The sequence below is a fragment of the Ornithodoros turicata genome, chromosome 2 (genome assembly GCF_037126465.1).
Source record: "Ornithodoros turicata isolate Travis chromosome 2, ASM3712646v1, whole genome shotgun sequence".
Lineage (NCBI taxonomy): Eukaryota > Metazoa > Arthropoda > Arachnida > Ixodida > Argasidae > Ornithodoros > Ornithodoros turicata.
The window spans coordinates 26,751,647-26,772,399 of record NC_088202.1 but is presented as its reverse complement, the minus strand read 5'-3'; the positions used below and the strand labels follow the sequence as shown (position 1 = coordinate 26,772,399).

Here is a 20,753-nt window from a genome sequence, read left to right as displayed (position 1 = left end):
ACAGCGCCGATGCCCGTGTCGCTTGCATAGGTGTCGAGTATGAAAGGCAGCGAGAAATCGGGGAACGCCAGTGCAGGTGCAGAGGTGAGGAGCTCCTTGATACGATTGAAGGCGCGATCACAGTCCGCGGACCAAGTGAACGTAACTCCCTTCTCAAGAAGGAGGTGCAGAGGTGCAGCTAAGGTCACGAAGTCTCGGATGAACTTGCGATAATACGACGCGAGCCCAAGCAATGATCGCAGGTCATCAGCAGTGGACGGTGGAGGCCAGTTTAGCACCTTGGCGGTCTTGGCCTTGTCGGTGTGAACGCCATCGGGACCAACTTCATGTCCGAGATAGAGAACCTTCTGACAGAAGAAGTTGCATTTCTGCAGCTTAATTTTGAGGTTGGCGCCACGAAGGCGGTCAAAAACTATACTGAGATTTTGAAGGTGGTCCTCTGGTGTCTTGCTGAATATGATTATGTCATCGAGGTAACACAGAGAGAATGGAAGGTCCCAGATAACGTGCTGCATAAGGCGCTGGAATGTTGAAGGCGCGTTGCAAAGCCCGAAAGGAAGGACATTGAACTCGAAGAGACCCGCGTGGGTGGTGAATGCGGTCTTCTGGTGTGACCCTGCGTCCATTTCTACTTGCCAGTATCAGAAAGCAAGGTCGAGAGTGCTGAAATACTTGGCGCCGTGGAGGAGATCTATGGTATCGTCGATGCGCGGAAGCGGAAACGCGTCTTTGCGGGTGACAGCGTTGAGCCGACGGTAATCCACGCAGAAACGAAGCGTACCATCTTTTTTGCAGACTAGGACAATTGGAGATGCCCAAGGACTGTCGGAAGGTTGGATGACGTCCATGTCCATCATGGCTGATATTTTCTGGTCCACGGTGTCCCGTCCATTATGCGGCATTCGGCGAGGCCGCCGTTTAATGGGAGGAGCATCTTGGGTGTCGATAGTATGACGGGTTAAAGACGTCCGTCCGAGATCCCAGTCACCCTGAGATACGAAGGCGTTTTAAGGTCGAAAGCGTAAATAATTTAAATTAAACTGCGTTAAATTCGAAGGCGTAAATAAGGTCAAGTAGAGAGTTGCGATGGCGCGGCACTACGTCTTGGGTGCATTGGACAGAGAGCGTCAAGTCTTCTCGACGCCAAGGGCGACAAGAGTTAGCAGCGGCTACGGTGATTGGGGAGGAAGGGGTAGGTTTGGAGGTGTGATCTGCGAGGACGTACTCGGGGAAGGGCTGATGGAGTAGATGAGGCTGGCCAGGGTCGTACCCTTGTAAAGGGTGACAGCTTCGGAGGAGGGATAGCTGACAAGCACGGAAACGCTGTGGTGGGCATCAGACAGGGAGAAAGTAGCCAAGACTTGTTTCTTCTGGAAGAGGTCTGGTCTGGGTTCAACGACGGCGGGACCAGAGAGCGGGATGGCCGAGGTATGATGGGTACGTGCGTCCAAGAAACGCTGGGAATGGGGGCGAAGAACAGAAGTCGCTGCAAGACAGAGGGTAATGGGCTGGGGGGCTGATGAGCCGAGGCAAGTCTTGAGGGTACGGGAGGCAAAGTCGATGGCGCAGCGGTGTTGAACCAGAAAGTCGCTGCCGAGGATACACTCATCCAAGATGCCACGGACGACATAGACGGGATGAATTGTAGTGGTTCCGGGCACAGATATCTTCATATAGAAGACTCCTCTGATGTCAAGCGGATTGGCGTTAAGGTCGACAACGTGCTGGGGGCTTCCGCAAGACGGGATTGAGTGTTTGGACAGCATCATGCTCCAAACGGTGAAATTCACTATGGTGACGCCAGAGTCCAGTAGCATACGCACAGGCACGCCTTCAACGCTTCCGGAAACGGTGACCAAAACGTGATGCGCATATGGGGCCTGCTGCTGCGGCGTCCCGAGCGAGGTCGTGCTGGGGACGTCATTTAGTTTTCCGAGGGCCGTGGGAAGTGGTCGCCGCCACGTCGCTGTGTAGGCTGTCGCCGTGAGGGGCGTTGGCACGACCTCACGAAGTGGCCGTGAACGCCACTGTGGTAACAGGCAGAGCTGGGTGAGGTGTCCCGCCAGCGGGACAGGGGCTGACGTGAGGCGCACAAGGCGTCGACCCTCTGGCTCAGCGCCGCGATTGCGCTTGCGAGAGCTTCCATGGTGTCGGCGTTGCGCTGGACCGGCTGTCGAGATGCAGAAGAACTCGTGTGGGGCAGGCTTGTGGTTGCAGCAGTTGACAGCGGACCAGGAAGCTGTAGGAGGGCGATGACGCGGGCGGCGGCTTGGAGGGCGTCAGAAAACGTGGCGGGATTGGCGGACGTGACTTTATCACGCGTCCTACGTTCGAGTCCGAGAACGAACTGATCCCTCACCATGGTGTCTCGCATTGCCGCCGACGAGGCTGGGTACGCCTTGTCGTAGAGGTCGAAAAGATCGTAAACGAAGGTGTCGATGGCCTCTTGACCACGATGAATCCGGGCGCAAAAATTTGCTGCCGCCAATCAGCGTTGAGCAGAAGGAGAACATTTAACAGACAAAGCCGCACGCAGATTCGAGTACGTTTATTTTTCAGTCGTCGTGAGATGATCGTAAATCCTCTGAGCCCGCCCGCGTAGCCGCGCCGGCAAAATCAGCAACTTCCTTTCATCAGACCACGAATTAGCCGCAGCGCAAGCGGAGAAGTGTTTCTCCCAAGAGTCGAAATCTCCGTCGCCCGAGTACGTGTCGGGCAGGAGAGATTGTTGAGGGCAAGCTGCATCCGGGGCCGTCATCCCACCGCTGCCACCACGTGTAACGTCCGAGCAAAAGCAAACGTTTAATGATTAGCAAAATGGTCCGCACACGATGGGTCCAAATTCCAAGAACGAACTCGGAGCTCTCTGTGCGAGCTCAAGGTCATCAGAGTCTCGCCCAAGGTCGTAGCGATGGTGATGACACCCCTAAAGCAGCCAGCGGCCGCTACATATGTGAACCTAAAGTTCTTTTAGATATCCGATATCTCTAAATTGTAGACTGCATTAAAATTCACCAGAGGCTCATCACCCAGTAAGAGGGCTGGGTGTAGAGGAATACTGTGTCGGTACAGCTCTTGAAAGTGGTGGCGACGGTGATAGTCATGTGAAGGGCAAGTGATCAAGATGTGGAGAATAGAAAGTGGTTGCCCGCAGTGTGCACATTCAGGTGTATCCTCTCTACAGAGCAAGTATCTACGCGTAAGATTAGTGTGGCCAATCCTCAGGCGGGACAGTACCACTTGGTGCAATCGATCTGTAGAAACATGTAGAGGACGACCTATTCGCCCTTTAATCAAATGGAGCTTGTTGTGTTCGCGCGTGTCCCAGTTACTCTGCCACTGCCTGTTAATTGTTTTCCTCAAGACTACCCTGTGGTCCTGGTGCGGAATCTCAAACGGTGTTGTGTCAGCTGATAGTGCTTCAGCAGCTGCCCTATCTGCACGCACATTTCCAGCTATACGCACATGACTGGCGACATAACAAAGACTTAACTGATGACCTCTGTTGATTATTCTACTGCATAGGTGTTGGGCCCGTTGCACCAGGAGTTTTTTTTTCTTCTTTTTTTTTTGCGATCGCATGCTGGCGAAGGCGGTTGTACAGGAAGTTCACCCATGTACGTGATCCAGGTTCTTGACACTGTTCTCTCAGATACTCAAAATCTGCAAAACACAATCATTTTATTGTATTACCGTAGAAACACATGATCGCTATGGCATCCATAAGGAGAGTCTCGTGGCCACAGGGCAATCTCAAAACTCTAATGACGTTGCGCTCACACGGGAAAGGGGTAAACAATGCTACCAGTTTTTTCCTGAAACACCACATATTATTCGAGAAATCTTAAGAATTATAGGTGGCGAACGTCACATGCTTTGACTATCCCCCCACATTCCTTTCGGACATAAATTGGGGTGACGACAGACATGCCGACTACTGAACAGAGGATCCCAGTGGATGGACTAGGGAACACGAAGGGACAGACACAACACGAAGTCTCAAAGAGACTTCGTTGAGACTTCGTGTTGTGTCTGTCCCTTCGTATTCCCAGGTCTCGGGGTTTTATATTATGCATCATCTTCACCAACTCGCTTGCTTCCTAGCCATTTTTTAATTGTCGTGGGATATGTGTCCTTCATATGACTACAAAAAAGAAAATCCCTGACGATATGTACCCATAGTTCAAGCCCTTTTCCAAGTCATCTACTTTGCAAATGGGCTCATAAGCAGGCTTCCCATCGGGGTGACGTAGTGAAAGAGGGGAGCTCCGTCGCTCCTATTATTCTTTAGTGATTTATTTCATAAATATCTCGCCCTTGACCGAATAAACTTGGAGTAGTGCATTTTCAGACACTGGCAATCGTATGGTATTGTCCTTGTTGGGGCGGAAGTGTAAGAGACCGTCGCTTTAAGATTTACCTGTAGGCAAGGTCCACACCATCCACTCCAAGCCTTAGGCTCATAAGAGTAAGAAGCAGCTGATCTTCTGGGGACAGAACAAATCTCCTGTCCCTGCTTGTTGTCTTTGATGACGCTTGCCAATACTGAAGATGTTCGATTTGTGGTTGCAAGAATGAGAAGAACCCCAGAAGATGTGGGTTCGACTCCTACAGCTGGCTAACCTTTTCAGTGACTTTCATCTTTCACCCTTAAGTAGCTATGGCGAAGAAAAGCCAGTGTAGCATCTAATTTTTCAGGGTTCACTAAAGAGTGCACTATACGAGAATTCTTCAGTTTTTGCCTCCAGTCTCTTCAGCTTGCAAATAGACAAGTTGACTTCTGAGCACAGTGTTTCTTTTTTTAATTCCATTGCCCTTGTCTGCTGCTGCTGCCACTTCTGTCTGCCTGAGTCTAATCCTTTGGGTCCCTGCATCTTCCTTAGCTTCACTGACTTTTCCTTGCAACTCAAGTAACTTGACTTTTTGGCTCAGGATCATTGCACGTAGCTCGTCCAAACACTGTGTCGGTAGCCCCTACCCCTGCTCAGGAACAACGGATCCATCAGTGATGTGGTCGGATGCAGTGGTGGCGGATGCAGACGGCTCCTCTGATAGGGCGTTCTAAAAGAGTACAGTCAAGATTAAAATCTCTGTCAGCTCCAAGCCCGTATATGGCCCATCTATTCAAAAATATCTGCATGATATCAAAAAAGAAGTGCCACTGTTCGTATGTATCTTTCATTAAGAACGCGACAAAATGCAGAGCATATTACAAATATTACACGATGGATATTGCAAAGATTAAGGTGCTGTTGCGTAAGCTTCTGTGCGTGGTGCAGTAGGTAATGTAGGTAAAGCAGAGCGATATTCCTACCAAATTTGGGACGGCTGTCGTTCGGGAGATGGTGCGCCTTTCTGTGCGGCTCTGCGGTCTCAGTGGAAAGATCGTCGGCACGCGAACCATGTACGACTTGCGGCCTCCAACAAAGTGGGCACCACATACTCTGTGCCCGATAATGGGCGCGAACTTTGAAAACCTGGAACACAAAAAGGCGATGGTATATGTCACGCGCTAACTGAGACAATAACGGCTGCCTCTGTGAACAACATTCCTTTCTACAACAGAGGAAGACATGCATGCATCTGCATACAGCAAGGACTTCAAACCGCGCAACACGGAGCCTGCGACGCACATTCTATATATTTCTCTAAAATATAGCTAATATTTTGTCGATGAAGTATCCAGCGATCCGGTAAAACTGTAGTGAAAGAGAGCCACAGCGGGGAACCGATATTTCGAATGGAGATACTTCTATTGGAAATATCGGCATGACTATTCACGTTTCACTCAACCACCTTAGAAATGTACATTCCTTCTTTCTTAAGCGTAAACCGCATGACCGAAAACCGTCCGGATTCTTCCCTAACCGAATTCGGGGCCGAACTTTGTCGGCGACCGAAGTTCATCCCGAATTCGTGCCGGATTTGGGAGATCTGGCGAGGTCAGATTTTCCTTCCGAAATGGGAAGTGTCGTAAGCCGAAAAAGCGGCAGGCAGCCAATGGCTGGCAGACCGGAAGGAGAATCATAGCAACCGTGGCGTCGTAAACATTGCCATATGGTTATGATGGCCTGCGGTGGGATGGCCTGCGAGACACTTTCAAGAGCCATTTAAGGACCTTTAAAGCCTCCGGCAGAAGCGGAGCCGGCGCTGACGATGTTGTGGCCGTTTCGTGGCCAATTTTTACAAGCATGCTTTTTTTGAAGGACGCGATGAAATTAAGCACGTACAGTTGGAACCGTCAAGGACTATAAGGTTTTTCATATTCGCGTGAGTCTCTCACTTTCGCGAATTAGGAAATTAATTAGTCCTAAGTATCACAAGCAGAAATTTGGTTTGTCGATTGAAAAACAAAATGGTTTCAAACAGCTCAGGGAAAAGAGGTCCAAGGAACTGTCCCTAATCGTGGTCTGCCTCGGTCAATTCTCGTTGCTTACAACAAAATAGTTCAATTTTATTTTTCAAGTGGATCCACTTGAGCGTTTAGACCTCATGACAGGAGATGGATTCAGGCTAGGGGATATATAATTTTCCGGAGATTGGTTGCAGAAAGTGGAAATGCTTACATATGTTGTTAGCTCATCATTTAAACGTGAAGAAAATTGCTAATTACCAGATTATATCCCTGTGATTGTAAGGAATCACCCAAATTGACTGATTGCGTTAATAAAGATAGATATAATTTTAGGCTGGTTGCAATGTGAGCTAACTAAACCACGCATTTGATACGCAGGATTCTTAAGATTTACGAGATGCAAATACGTGCCTCGTGCCAGATAGTAAGGATTTACCCTAGATACCCTTGCATTCAAACAAGATGTATTTAATCAATCATGCCTCGATGCACTACACATACTTATTTGTGTCTTATTTTTATTTCTAGTCTGCTCTTAGAAACAATCTTTGTCAAGTCCTGCGAACACTCAACAGGATGACACAATATAACTGGCAGTGCAGCGAGGGACGTCATCGCAGGATACAGTATGGTCACGTTTTCATTTCTGAGGCACTGGAAATTGTCCGGCTAAAGTGCAGTCCCCACAACTGGACATTGCGGCATCTCCTCCTACAAGTTATGCTGCGTCGCATGACAAATGTGCACAACTATCGATACTAAAGATGACGATTTCGAGTGTGATTTGTTGCATACACAGCTACCACCACCGAGTGATGTACTCAGGACACGGGACCTAGCACGTCAAGGTTCACAAAGAGAACTCAAAAATGGGACCCTCAACAACCGCAAACAGTCCCAGCAACTGCATTCCACCAGCAGCACTCCATCAACAAAGAGGAAGAAGCATAGGAGAAAGAAGCAAGAATCATGTACGAAATTGCCGCGAACGCCTCAAGGGGGAGATGGCGATTGAAATCTTTAAAGTTGCAGTCTTCTACTCTAGCCTGAATAATGCTGCAAATACTACAGAGTGATCATTAGAATGACTGTTGTGCATAAGTTTACAATGTGGTGTTGTTGACTCCCTCGTGACACCAATATTCCCTCTACTGTTCCACGGAGAGTGTCGAAACGAAAACGTTATCATTTCGGCTCAGGTTCAGTCATAAAGCTTTGGTTCCAGGGTGACATATGTATCAGTTTAAACCGGTTCATGAAAATGTAAACTGGTTTGCTCATAGAATATGTGTGATGAAGAAGACAGGTGACACACGATAAGCTGGTTATACATGATGGTAGAAAAGCATGTGGCCACTTCTTTCTTTTCGGTTTTGTTTATTCGATGCAAGGTGCCGAAGGTGTGAGCGACGTAGGAGAGGGGCGTGGCGGGTGAGGGGGATATAGGCACACGGGCGCGTGTGGTTCGCGTGACTTGGTTTTTTGGACGAGGCTGCGCGGTTGGGATCACGCCTGTGTGACTGTGTAACAAGGTCTGAGATAAACCTTTGTTGTTTGAACCTTTTGCTTGCTGTGTCTTCCTTGGTGAAGGAACGGGCGGACTGGCGCCCCGAGGTTGTGGAAACACAGGTTCCCACAAATGGCGCCCAGACGTGGGGCCCGAGCTCGTTCGTTCGATGACGTGGAGGACGTGGCACGTTCTATTTTTTTCGTTCCATTTTAGTGTGTCAAGTTTTGTTTCAGTGTGATTCCGCCGGTTTGTGGTACTTCAATTACTTCGTGTTCTTTCATTTTTTTCTTTGTATCTCGCTTTGTTGGGGCAGCATTTTTGCTGCTCGTTTTGTTTGAGTATTTTAGTTGTGTCCGGTGCCTGACCCGTACAGCTGATGGACCGTACGCCTCCACGCGGGTACAACCTCCTGAGCGGAGCAAAAGCTCCGGTACCCCAACGGTCCCACTCGGAGGAGGGGCCGGTACACGTCGCCCCGGCGCCTACGGAGCCGAGAGGACCGGCAAACGATGTGAAGGCACCTGCCGTGCCTCCATCCCAAGGTACGTCGACTACGGTATCTGCAGTTGCGCAGTCAGACACCACAGCAACGGCAGAGCTTCTGTCACGTATGGCAGAGCTGTGGTCGTTGATGACGCGACGCCTTGATGCCGGGTTGGTTTCGCCGCCGCAGGCACAAGCGCCCGTCCGACTGACAATCCCTGTTCCTACCTTCTCAGGGTATACCGATAGAAAGTCAGTCGTAGACTTCTTGGATGACCTTACCGCCTATCAGGCTGGTATGGGAATCTCAGACGAGGTATTGATCCTACGCATCCTACAGGTTGCTTTGGTAGGAGACGCCGCCCGCTGGCTTCGACTGCAGTCGAGGTTCACGTCCTTGCAGGGCTTCAAGCAGCGGTTCAAAAACGAATTCCTTCCCCCGGATTACGAATATCGTATCCTGGAGGAGCTCCACAAACGTACTCAGCATCCAGATGAGACGTTGGCAGAATTCGTCATGGACAGAGGGCGATCCCCGCAGAAACGAGCCATGACAGACCCGTCCTGCCTAATTATCGTGGTCAACCCGGCAATACAGCTGGCGAAACTACCGACAGGCAGCGGGAACGGCAGCGTCTGCCGCGCCCGCAGCCGCAAAGGTCCGTCGGCTGTTGGAATTGCGGCAGCCCCGAACATTTCCGTCGGGGCTGTCCGCACCGAGGGCCGAATACCCGTAATGTGCCAACGGGAAACGGCGGCAGCCGACGTCCATGAACGCTCGCTTAACGGCGTCGGCTATCCGCCGAGAGAGCGAACGAACGGTCGCTAGCAGCGGCCTTGATCATGCAAGAGCTGCCTCTGCAAGCAGCAAGACAACCAAAGGAGACGCATTAGCTCCTTTTGCTCTCTCTGTTCGGAATGGCATTCAGGACAGAGAACCAAATATCGCAGTTCGCATTTTGGGCAGAAATTACATCGCCCTTATCGATACGGGAGCTACACTCTCTCTCATCGGCGACTGTGTTTACGAGCACTGCCTGCAAAGACAAGTAGTTCTGCAGACTACTGAGGTCACCCTTCGTCTTGCTTCCAATGACGTCATTCCAGCACAATGCTGCTCTCGTTGTGCTCTGGCTCCGTTTTGATGGGAGACGGCGAAAGCAGCGCTTCGTCCACCTTCCTGGCCTGGCAGTGCCCGTCATCCTGGGCAGGGATTTCATCATCCGGCACAAGTTGGCGCTGGACCTGCCCAATGGAGGATACGTATACCACGGCTCGAGAGGGTTCTTCCCCTTCGCCACGGCAGCGGACGATTGCACGGCACAGCAAGCTGCAGCAGTCTCCACCGAACCGTCTGCACTCCCGACTGTCTTGGGGTCATTCCATGGTCCTGAGGAGGAGCGCCGCCAGCTTCAACAAGTATTGCGGCAGTACGACGGTAACTTTACGGAAAAACCCGGTAAGACGTCTCTGTTACAGCATAGCATAGACACGGGTAACGCCAGGCCCTGGCGTTGTAATCCCAGACCTTTGAGCGTACATAAGCGTGCTTTGTTAGACGCTGCTCTAGAAGAAATGCTCCAAACCGGTGCAGTTGAGAGATCCCAGAGCCCTTGGGCGTTTCCTGTCGTCCTGGCTCCGAAACGTGATGGTACGGCAAGGTTATGCGTCGACTATCGTCGACTTAACGCAGTAACTGTAAGGGACTCTTATCCCTTCCCGTCCATCGAATCAATCATGTATTCCCTGGGCAACGCTGCGGTGTTTTCAACGCTTGATTGTAGCAGAGGGTTCTTGCAGATCCAAGTTGCCCCGGAGGATGTCCCGAAGACAGCCTTTACCTGTCATAGGGGTCTGTTCGAGTTCGTACGGATGCCTTTCGGTCTGTCTAACTCACCAGCCAGTTTCCAGCGGTTGATGGACACCGTATTAGGAGATGCGAAGTACAATTTCGCGATGGCGTACATGGATGATGTCGTAGTGTTTTCCAGAAATTTTCAGGAACACTTGGAACACCTGTCAATCGTCCTTGCAAGGATGAAACAGGCGGGGCTAACCATTAGCCCCCGCAAGGTACAGCTGGCATCGCCTAGGATCAGCCTTCTCGGCTTCATGGTGGACGGAGGCACCATCAGTCCTAGCGATGACAAGCTAAAGGCAATCATGGAGTTCCCGGTTCCCGGTAACGTAAAAGCCTTGCAGCGTTTTCTAGGTATGGTTGGTTTTTACCGGCAATTCATTCCTAATTGTGCTCAGTTAGCGCAGCCGCTTAACCAGTTGTTGCGCAAAGACACACGCTGGCATTGGGGAGAACAGCAGGAACAATCCTTCCGGGCTCTATCTCATGCAATCGCTAATACGGCCAGGATATATTTGCCCGACCTAAATAAACCGTTTGTTGTGCAAACAGATGCTAGCGATTATGGTGTTGGCGCAGTTCTCTTGCAGGAACATGACGCTATTCTCTGTCTAGTGGCTTTTGCAAGTCGCACGCTCAATCCGGCAGAACGGAACTATTCCGTCACGGAAAAGGAGTGCCTGGCGATCATCTTCGCTCTCAGGAAGTTTGATCTCTACCTGGATGGCAGCACTTTCACCGTCCAGACTGACCACCAGGCACTCTCATGGCTGCAGCGGCTCCACAACCCAGCTGGACGTCTTGCCAGGTGGGCCCTGAAGCTACAAGGCTACTCATTCAACGTGGAGTACAGGCGGGGCTCCACGAACGTGGTAGCGGACGCACTATCCCGTGCGCCTCTACCGGAAGGGGAAGAGGTAGGCACCGAGGCGCCTTCTCAACTCCTGGCAGCAGCACAAGTGGCACGGGACGGATCCTTGTCCTGGGGCACGGTCGTGAGCATAGAGCAGCTCCTAGACGCTCAGAGAGCGGACGGCCTTTGTCAGCGGGTGTCTCAATGGTTAGCTGAGCAGGTCTCGGCAGACACCGGAACGTCTGACGGACGGCACGACTCCTATCTGCTGGGCGAGGATGGCATCCTGTTCAGGTACATACCCCAGGCGGATGACGATGACGGTACATCCCCATTCAGAGTCGTAGTGCCACGGAAGCTGCGTAAGTCTTTCATACGTTACTTTCATGACTCGGCCTTGGCAGGTCACAGCAGTGGCAGGAAAACTTATGAAAAGTTATGTCGTGTTGCGACATGGCCAGGAATGAGGCAGGACGTAACTAAGTATGTTCGTACTTGTCCGATATGCCAGAGAGCAAAACCTCGTGGTGGTTTACCCCCCGGGCGCTTACAGCCGGTTCAGAGCAATAGGCCCTGGCAGATAGTTGCTTGTGATGTGATGGGACCTTTTCCTCGTAGTCCTAGAGGTAACCAGTACCTGTTTGTGGTTACTGATCATTTCCCAAAGTGGGTTGAGCTGTTTCCTCTCAGGACGCTGACTTCCCAAAGAGTATGGGAACGACTACTTGACACCTTTTGCCGGTTCGGGTTTCCCGCTCAGCTGATCACTGACAACGCAACCTACTTTACAAGTAAGGTGTTCTCAGATTCTTGCGCTGTCTTAGGCATTCAGCACAAGAAGACTTCCCCGTATCACCCTCAGGCTAATATTACCGAACGTGTTAATCGGAACCTGAAGATGATGTTGGTTGCTTTTACTAGTCAGCACCACCGTGATTGGGATCTTCGCCTGACTGAGCTGGCGTTCGCTACACGGACGACGGTCAACAGATCGACAGGCTTCACCCCGGCGTTCCTGAACTTGGGACGAGAGGCTCCTTTTCCAGTAGAGAATGCTCTGGGCCTCCGGGATGGCAGTACCCAGCCTCCTTATTCAAGGTACGCTGAGGACCTCCAGAGCGGACTGGACGTCGCAGCTCGGACGGCTCGGGAGAACTTAGACGTCGCAAGGTTGGACCAGGCTCGCCAGTACAACCGTGGACGACGGAATCTCACCTACAGCGACGGTGATCTTGTCCTTCGACGGACTCACCCGCTTAGTGATGCGTCACGTGGCTTTGCAGCTTCGCTCGCAGATAGGTGGGATGGCCCCTTCGAGGTAAGTTCGTGCTCCTCCGGCCTCACTTACAGGCTTCGTCGTTGTGACACGGGCGAAGAAACGGGGCCAGTACATATCTCGGACCTGAAGACTTACCACCTCCGAGACCCCGAGAGTGAAGAAGCAGACGGTCAGCTTCCCCCTCTAGACCTGGACCAGGATCCTGTTCCCGGACCTTCCAGGCTCTACAGTTTGCGTCCCCGCAGGCGGCGCACGTAGCTGCCACCATCCTAGTCGCTAAATCCTAGTGCTCTTGAATACTTGGTCTTTCTTAGTGTGATTTCTGTTTCGCAGTCTTCAACTATAATCTTCTGGGGGAGAGCCTTTTCAGGCTCTCGCGGTTTGAAATAGCTTTCTCACCGCACTCCCCTTCTGCCCTCTCGCAGGTGCAATGTCTTCTCGTGGGAACATGCGTGGTCGGAAAGCCTCTGGCCACCCAAGATCCGTTGCTGAGCCTGGGGGGTCTTCAAGACGTTCCCGTTCCCCATCGAGGCCGGGTTCTGGGACACCTTTACGAAGGTCAGTGTCCACGTGGACGGTGGTCTCCGCTGGACGTCCGGTAGGATGGGCTTCCCGGTCCAAGTGGCAGTCGCAGCCTCGCCCTCTTCGAGGTGAAGACCCCAGCAGAGTGCCGCTTCCCTTCCGGGGGTTAACGTTGGCAGATAGACACCCCAACGATCCCCTAATCCCGCTCTCAGAGGATGAGCGTCGACAGTTGTGCCAGCTGTGTGGCGTTCCCGAGTTACACCGTCGCACTCATCGTCGAAGCCAGCTTCATCTCGCCAAACTGGACGCTACCCGGTGTCCCGTTGACATTTCCTCCGCTATCGCCACCATTCAACGTTACCGCCCTGACCTACTCGTCAACCCCGGACCTTTTGGCCCCAATGCTGCTCCCGGAGCCCCAACCCGGACGACACCCGGTGTTTTCGTAGCGTCCTTCCCTCGCAGGACAGATGAGGACGTAGTCCTGGACATGCCGGATGACAAACTATAGACGGTTGGACACTTTGAGGGTGGGGGAGTGTGGGCACTTCTTTCTTTTCGGTTTTGTTTATTCGATGCAAGGTGGCGAAGGTGTGAGCGACGTAGGAGAGGGGCGTGGCGGGTGAGGGGGATATAGGCACACGGGCGCGTGTGGTTCGCGTGACTTGGTTTTTTCGGACGAGGCTGCGCGGTTGGGATCACGCCTGTGTGACTGTGTGACAAGGTATGAGATAAAGCTTTGTTGTTTGAACCTTTTGCTTGCTGTGTCTTCCTTGGTGACGGAACGGGCGGACTGGCGCCCCGAGGTTGTGGAAACACAGGTTCCCACAAGCATCAAGACAGAGGAACATGCAACACAAGAAAAACTAGCTCTCGAACAGAGCAAATGTTTACTCCGATCCAAGACCTTTTACAGCAACGGGAGGGCTCCCCTCCCATTGTTGAATATGTTTGCTGTAAAAAAAACATTTGCTGTGTTCAAGAACTTGTTGTTTTCTGGTGCGTGTTCCTCTGTATCGGGGTTTTTCTTCCATCATGTGCAATGTACGAGGGGTGTTCAAGTCAAACCGGGACTTTCTGTCTCCTCAGTGTACAGATGGCTCGCGCTACTTCTTTTTTGGTGGTCCAAAGGTTGTGCAAAACAGAAGACACGTGCTGGACAAAATGGCCGACAACGAGGTGAGCGCGCACATCGAACAGCGAATTGTCATGAAGCTTCTCGTGAATGAAGGCATAAAGTCATCTGAAATTCACAGAAAACTTCAGGTTCACTTTGGCCACGATACACTTAGCCGCAGCAAAGCGTTTGAGTGGTGCAAACGGTTCCGAGACGGCCGTACATCAGTGCTGGGCGATCCCGGCCAGGACGGCTCAGAGCCCAGTGTCAGAGTTCCCGAGAACATCCAACTTGTGGAGCGCCTAATCCTCAAGGACCGACGGATAACATGTGTCGATATCAATCGTGCATATAGTGCGATCAATAGTGCATAATGCTGCGAGGTTCTCAGGGATGTGCATTATGCGCTGAAGCAAAAGCGGCCGGGCCTCATCACCAAAGGAGTCCTCCTCCTACAGGATAATGCACGCCCGCATACCGCGCATCGCACGACACGCACCTTACAGGAACTTGGCTGGGAGTTGCTGCCACATCCCCCTTACAGTCCAGACCTCGCCCCCTAGCGATTTCCATCTCTTCGGGTCACTGAAGGCGTTCCTTGGGAGCCGCCACTTAAGCTGCGACGACGAGGTCAAAAATGCGGTCCGATCGTGGCTGCTACGCGCCGGTAAGGATTTCGACGCTGCTGGCATCCAAGCCCCCGTGAAACGCCTGGACAAGTGCATTAGTGCAGCTGGATATTACGTTGAAAAATAAAACTAATTTCTCGCCTGTAAGTTCATTTTACTTTTGCGAAAAATGAAAAGTCCCGATTTGACTCCAACGTCCCTCGTATAATACCTTCTTGCGTAACAATATGCAAGAACACTAGTCGAAGAAAGGAAATGAGCAAAATCATGACCTGGTCATGAAGTTGTTAGTCCCTCTTCGTTTTTTTCCAATTTTTGTTGATGTGGTTGGCTTCGTACACCTGGAAGCCTCCACTGCCATAGGAGAGCACCCTCCTCTGTCATGAGGTCTGGCGCCAGAGTGTCCCTAAGCGCGACTGCAGCTCTGCTGCTGTTGCGAGCGTGAGAGTACTCCAGCTTGAACACACTAGAGTTGTGGTTCACTATCTGCTGCCTTCCTTCACCTTCCTTCACACAGGTTCCCTGTGTGATCTTCAGTGTCCACCAAACCGGGAGGGGGGGTAGTAGGTGGAGTCCGTCCCATCACGTGAGCACAAGTAGTTATGCAACACACATGCAGCTTTCACAACGTAATCCACGTTGTCAGGGTCCAGTTTTAAAGGCGTTCGGGACAAACTCCACCGTGCCACAAGCATACCAAAAGCGTTCTCCACATAGCGCATGGAAGAAGTGCAATGGATATTAAAGAGACTATCTCAACTATACAGTCCTCAAATTTCTATGAAATCCCATTGTGTGTGTATCTTGCCCGACTTAAACTATAGTTGAATACGGTGCTGACTTCACTGGAGGACCGCCCAAGAAAGGGCCGCATGAAGTCAGTCCACAGCTGAAACACTTCATCTCCAACAAAGACGTGCTGTGTGTACGTCGTCGCGCCAGGCAGGCAGGTAGGTCTGGCTAGGTAGTCCAAGGGTGTTTGTTTCGAGCCTTTTCCCAACAGCAGACTCCTTCAGTACAGCACAATCACTCGTTGAACAAGACAAACTTCAATATATTCCCATGTAATTTTCATCCTACAATTAATTGAGTTGAGGGTTTCAGGTATTTAGGTGTGCAGTTCTCTTCTGATATTTAGTGGAAATCACACAGTAGTTACGCATCCTCTAAGCCTCTTAATGTCTTCTTGAAGTGGACACGAAAACTACCTTTCGCAGACAGTACACTGCTGGCATACAAAACCCTTGTACAAAGTGCCTTGAAAACGGTACAAATGACATCATACTGTTCAACAGAGCCACCAATTTGGTACAGTTGAGCTACGCTCAAAGATAGGGGGAGACGAGTTCGCGTCTAAAAGGCACGGCCTTGAGGGGATTACGGTGGTTTCTGAGAGAGCACGCGACTTTCGGTCCTACTTTTCTTTAAAGAGGAGGCAGTGAACAAGTGCCCATTCGTGGAACCCAGCCCTCCCCTTCCGATTTGTTTCGCTATCAGTCTGTCTACCAACGTCATGATGACATTTATATTCTGTTGAGTTTCTAACGTGCTGTCCGGGACATGTATGTAGGTAGGTATGCCAATAATTTGTTTTATTATTAACCTTTTTTGTAGTTTGAATCCCTCGAAAAACTATTGCACAGCACCAGAACACAAAGGCTACATAATGACCCAGTTTCACCAACCTTTTCAGCATCTGAACTAAGATGAACGGTCATTAAACTATCTGCTTCACTAAGGGAATTATTATTACTGAAATATTCACCACATCACCGATGGAAAAAAAGAAGTGTTTGTTAATTTCAAGAATTGGCAACCCGGTTCAGTTAACCAGAGTTGGTTATGGAAGTCACCGAAACGTTCATCACATCACAAATCAAAGTTTGTAAAAAGAATTGAGTTCTAGCATGAAGTTTTGGCAATTGTGAGTAGCATTTTAACTGCTGCCTATGTAGCTGCAGAATAATTACAAGTAATTCAGAAAAAGTAGTACAAAATTTGAGGGTACTCTACTCTATCTTCCTCTGCATGTTACTAAAAACCGTTATGATTCCAAGTGCTCATCGTCTTGGCCCAGATTCTGCAGCAGATTAATCAGCCATTTGTGTTCCTATTTGTGGTACTGTGGCAAACTAGCCACTCCACCCACATAACAGCAAAGTGTATACGAAGAGGGGAGTCAAGTCCTGTAGATCACATAAACAAAATACAGAAACCGACACTGAAGATTTTTGTTTAAGTTTAATTTGTACAAGCTTTCACGTGGAGGTCCAAGCGTGGACCTTCACCGGAAAGCTTGTACAAATTAAACTTAAACAAAAATCTTCAGTGTCGGTTTCTGTATCTTGTTTATATAGCATGTAGTTATTGTAGTGTAGTGGTCTGTAGTGGTTTAAACTACCTCGCATAAGTTGCAGATGCTGTTCATCAACTTTATTTTTAGATGGACAGGGAGTTTCATTGCCTAGGGCGATACTCTACCCCATAGCTGCTTGTGGTGTGAGGAAGGAAATACTAATGTCCCATGGAGACCAAAATTGTCCAAAGAGCTTTGAGAGCAGGCATTCGTGGGCTCGATTTAGCCATAGGCCAAGCAATTTTAGAGAGAGGGGCAGGAGTTCAGGTTATTGAGAGATCTGAAAATGGAAGTTTGGAAAGTTCGATAGTGTGGGCAATGACAAAGAATATACTCTGGGTCTTCTACAGCACTGCAGTGACAGTATCTGAGAGAGTCAACTTGCCTCAGGTGGTAATGACACTGAGCTGTAAATGCCCCATTGAGTCACAGTCCATGAGTCACAGTGAACCATCTTGGCGAGAAGTTTTGTGGCATGTTTTGTGGCATCCAGAAACGAAGCTCTGGGTCAACATTGCTCAGTATAGACGGGATGAAAATGTCAGTTGTCCATTGACAGGAAGACTGTTTATACAATCCATTGATGTGTTGGTGAACGAGATCTCCTGTAACATGACCAGTAACAGTCATTTGCTATCTTTCACTGTGATTTAATTAAACACCTCCCTCATGTGACAGTGTTCTCGGCACAGTTTTATCTTGCTGAACCAGTTTTCGCGGCTCTTATCAAACATAACATTAGCGGTTCTTCGTAGGCTGAGGCCGAAGAAAGCAAGAGACGTTTACATGATGTTTACGCGATTACCGTCGTGACAAATGGTCGACACAGCAGTTTTGCGGTACGTTTTGTATGTTGCTCATCATCCTGGACGTTTTTCGCTACCCGATTTCCTGTCCAAAACAGCTACGACTGCATCAATGTCACTTCACCCATGAATTCCTTCATGAGTTGCACGCGCGTTTTAGCACACCAAGTCGTTACACGTCTGAAAAATACCTGACGAAATCGGCAGAAGAAACATATGCTTTATTAGAGCTTGCAGTGATTATCCTTTTTATGCAGCACATCCCGCAACACCGTACGGCTCCATCGTTCCTCCATTTTCTCAAATAGCCTCGTCCCCAATGGTAGCCGAACGGCCGAACCGCTGAAGCGTTGTTTTCCTAGTATTCGTACGCGTAGTTATTTACGCCTGTAACATAATAAATTAATGAATAATTGAGTGACACATGCTGAATACGACACAGAATTGCATAAAGACTCGTTATTCTGGAGTGTGACCTTCTTAAACACTGATTTTCTCACGTAAAACCATGCTTAACACTGGACTGCATAGGCCCATTGTGATTTATTTTGACAGCTTGAATTTCAAAGGATTAGAATTTGAAGGGTAGATTTCTTAGGGTGGATTTCAAGTTTTATTATTAACAGTGGGTAACAGGGTACACCCAAGGTGTCACAACCGCACTCGGACTGACTACATCAAAACAATGGTGAAAGCCCCAGCGACAGCGGGCCTTTCTGCCTAGGACAGCTGGCCTGGACAGCTGGGCCGAGGCTGGGGCCCAGCGACAGCGACCAGCGAAGTGCAAGCGTCACCTGGTCAACTGGGAAAAGCAGGCGAAGAACGCCCTGCGAGTGCTACAAAGAGAAACCGAACTGCCAAACTGGCCAAACTGCAATAGTGGCCAACCTCAGGGCCAAGCTAAGACGTCGTCACGGCATCGCTTAGCCGCAGCCAAGTTAGCACCCAAGAGCAACCGTCAAGTGAGTCAAGTGACTACAAGCGGCCCAGATTCCACTTAAAAAAGAAGTAGAAGAAGAAGAAACGTGATGACAACACCACCCAATAGAGCCCGCGAACCTCGTGACGTGAAGTTTGTGAAGTGAACAGTGAACACCGTCTCTCGGACAATCCCAGACATAAATTCCTATACACTAGGCATGCTGCTTGGTTTTTTGCGCCTGTGGTGCCCTCTACACACCTGGCCTGTTAAAACAGGGATTAGGCGAGACTGAACCCAGCCAATGCAGAAGCAGAGTGAGTATGATGGATTACATTATCTCGCGGAGGAGCGAGCGTGACCTCTCTGTGTCCGGAGCTGACGGACCACATTTCTTTTCATGCTTAGCTTGAACACGACTATAATTGTAACTTCGTTACTTGGAAATAGGAACGTTATACTTATGGTGATATGAATCATGACAGCGCTCCCTGGCCGGCGCATTGCAGCCCAGCATCTGGCATCAAGGTCAGAGCGCGTGGGAGAGGAGGAGAGCGTCGTGTCCTTTCCACTCTCTTCTCGACAGCCTCCGCCTCCTCACTCCCTCTGTACCACCTGTACCCGGCCGAAATAGGTGTCGGAAACTGTCTCTCGCGTGACACGCTTTCGTTCTTTGGCTTCGGCTGCTGCGGTTCAGATTAGACTTGGACCTACTGTACTGTAGCATAGACTTGGACCTACTAGTACTGTACCTGTAGCCTACTATAATGCACTATGAGCGAACGTCTGGTAACAACGGGTCATTTAATGGCGCTCAACGGTGTTTTACGCGGCGAATGGGCTGAAATACATGGCAAGATGGCGACTTTGACTCACCTAATGTTCAGTGTATTGATATCGGCATTTACGGCGCACGTGTCTTCATATCAATCGTATGCAAGAAACACGCAGATAACATTTAAATAAAAAGATATTGGCGATGCTTTCGGGTAGCTGTGTATTTTATTTGAAATGAATGGGAGGCGAACTGCAGAGAAGCGTGTCGGGGTTGGAATGCCGCTACCGATTTTCGTTGATGTCAACCTAAGATGAGAAAGGGAAGAAGAGTATGAGTCAGCTTGCGCGACACATGGTTAAAGGACACGCGTCTAGTACCCCATTAGCACTGACACAAGGTCCACATCGCGTCCAATCGTAATCAGGCTGCGCGCAAAGGCACGTGCGCACGAAGTGTGCGTTCGCAGCCTATAGTTAACAGCCCTGACATTTGACTTCCGTTCGTGAACGCGATTGCACACTTTAAGGAAGATTAAGGCAGGCACAGTGAGTTTCTTCCTCTCACACAGCGTGCCGGGCACACGCAGACATTGATGTCGGCGAAAAAAATATAATGGAGACATTGAATTCATCACGGAAGAAATTCGGCTGCTCCCCCATACACAACCTCTCCCCCCCCAAAAAAAAATAAATAAAAGAAAATAGAAGAACGAAACCCTCGCCTGCCCTACGTGGCCCAAATACCGACCAACTCAGTGGTTATCGTAGTGCACAATGAAGCACGCGGTCCTAGTAGACTTCTTCAATGCGCTACTCCGTATACCACTCTGTATAAGTCACAAGCGCTGCGAAGGCTTTACTTTTGCAAGAATTTGGTTCATCATGATTTTCAACCAGACAAACGTTATTCGAAACTAATATTCGGATTAAATTCATAACCTGAGCGGCCACCATCCTCAGATTCCACCGGATGGGCTCCAGGAAAACCTCGATCTAGAGACGTGAATAAAAACGAGTGTCTGGCCATTAACGGACCGGCCAATACCTCGAGCTGCACCACTTTTTAGGTATGTGTCCAATCACGGGTCGAAATACAGATCGCTATTTTACTGGATGTCCAAAGTTATACTCCGGCCCTCGTTTACTAGGCGACACCATGTTGGCGAAACAATATTGGTTTGGATTGAAACGGATAACTCTAGCGACATATCAAAAGTATGAATTTTGCTGCCACCTTTATCAACGCCATCTGCATTGAGAGACGCACACCGGGAAGACACAGAACT

General features: G+C 49.9%; 1 protein-coding gene across 2 annotated transcripts in view; it reads right to left on the bottom strand.

The window, feature by feature from the left end:
- Positions 1 to 18,003: 18,003 nt before the first annotated feature.
- LOC135383252 (tissue factor pathway inhibitor-like) overlaps positions 18,004 to 20,753 on the bottom strand; it is a 54,535-nt gene continuing 51,785 nt past the window's right edge. The window contains exon 4 of one of the 2 annotated variants that reach the window (XM_064612791.1): positions 18,004 to 18,158. In XM_064612791.1, coding sequence (XP_064468861.1) covers positions 18,130 to 18,158 — 29 coding nt within the window. In that variant the 3' untranslated portion in view covers positions 18,004 to 18,129. Of the gene's footprint in view, positions 18,159 to 19,689; positions 19,774 to 20,753 lie in introns of those variants that run through there. The other variant, XM_064612793.1, reaches the window with a different exon arrangement.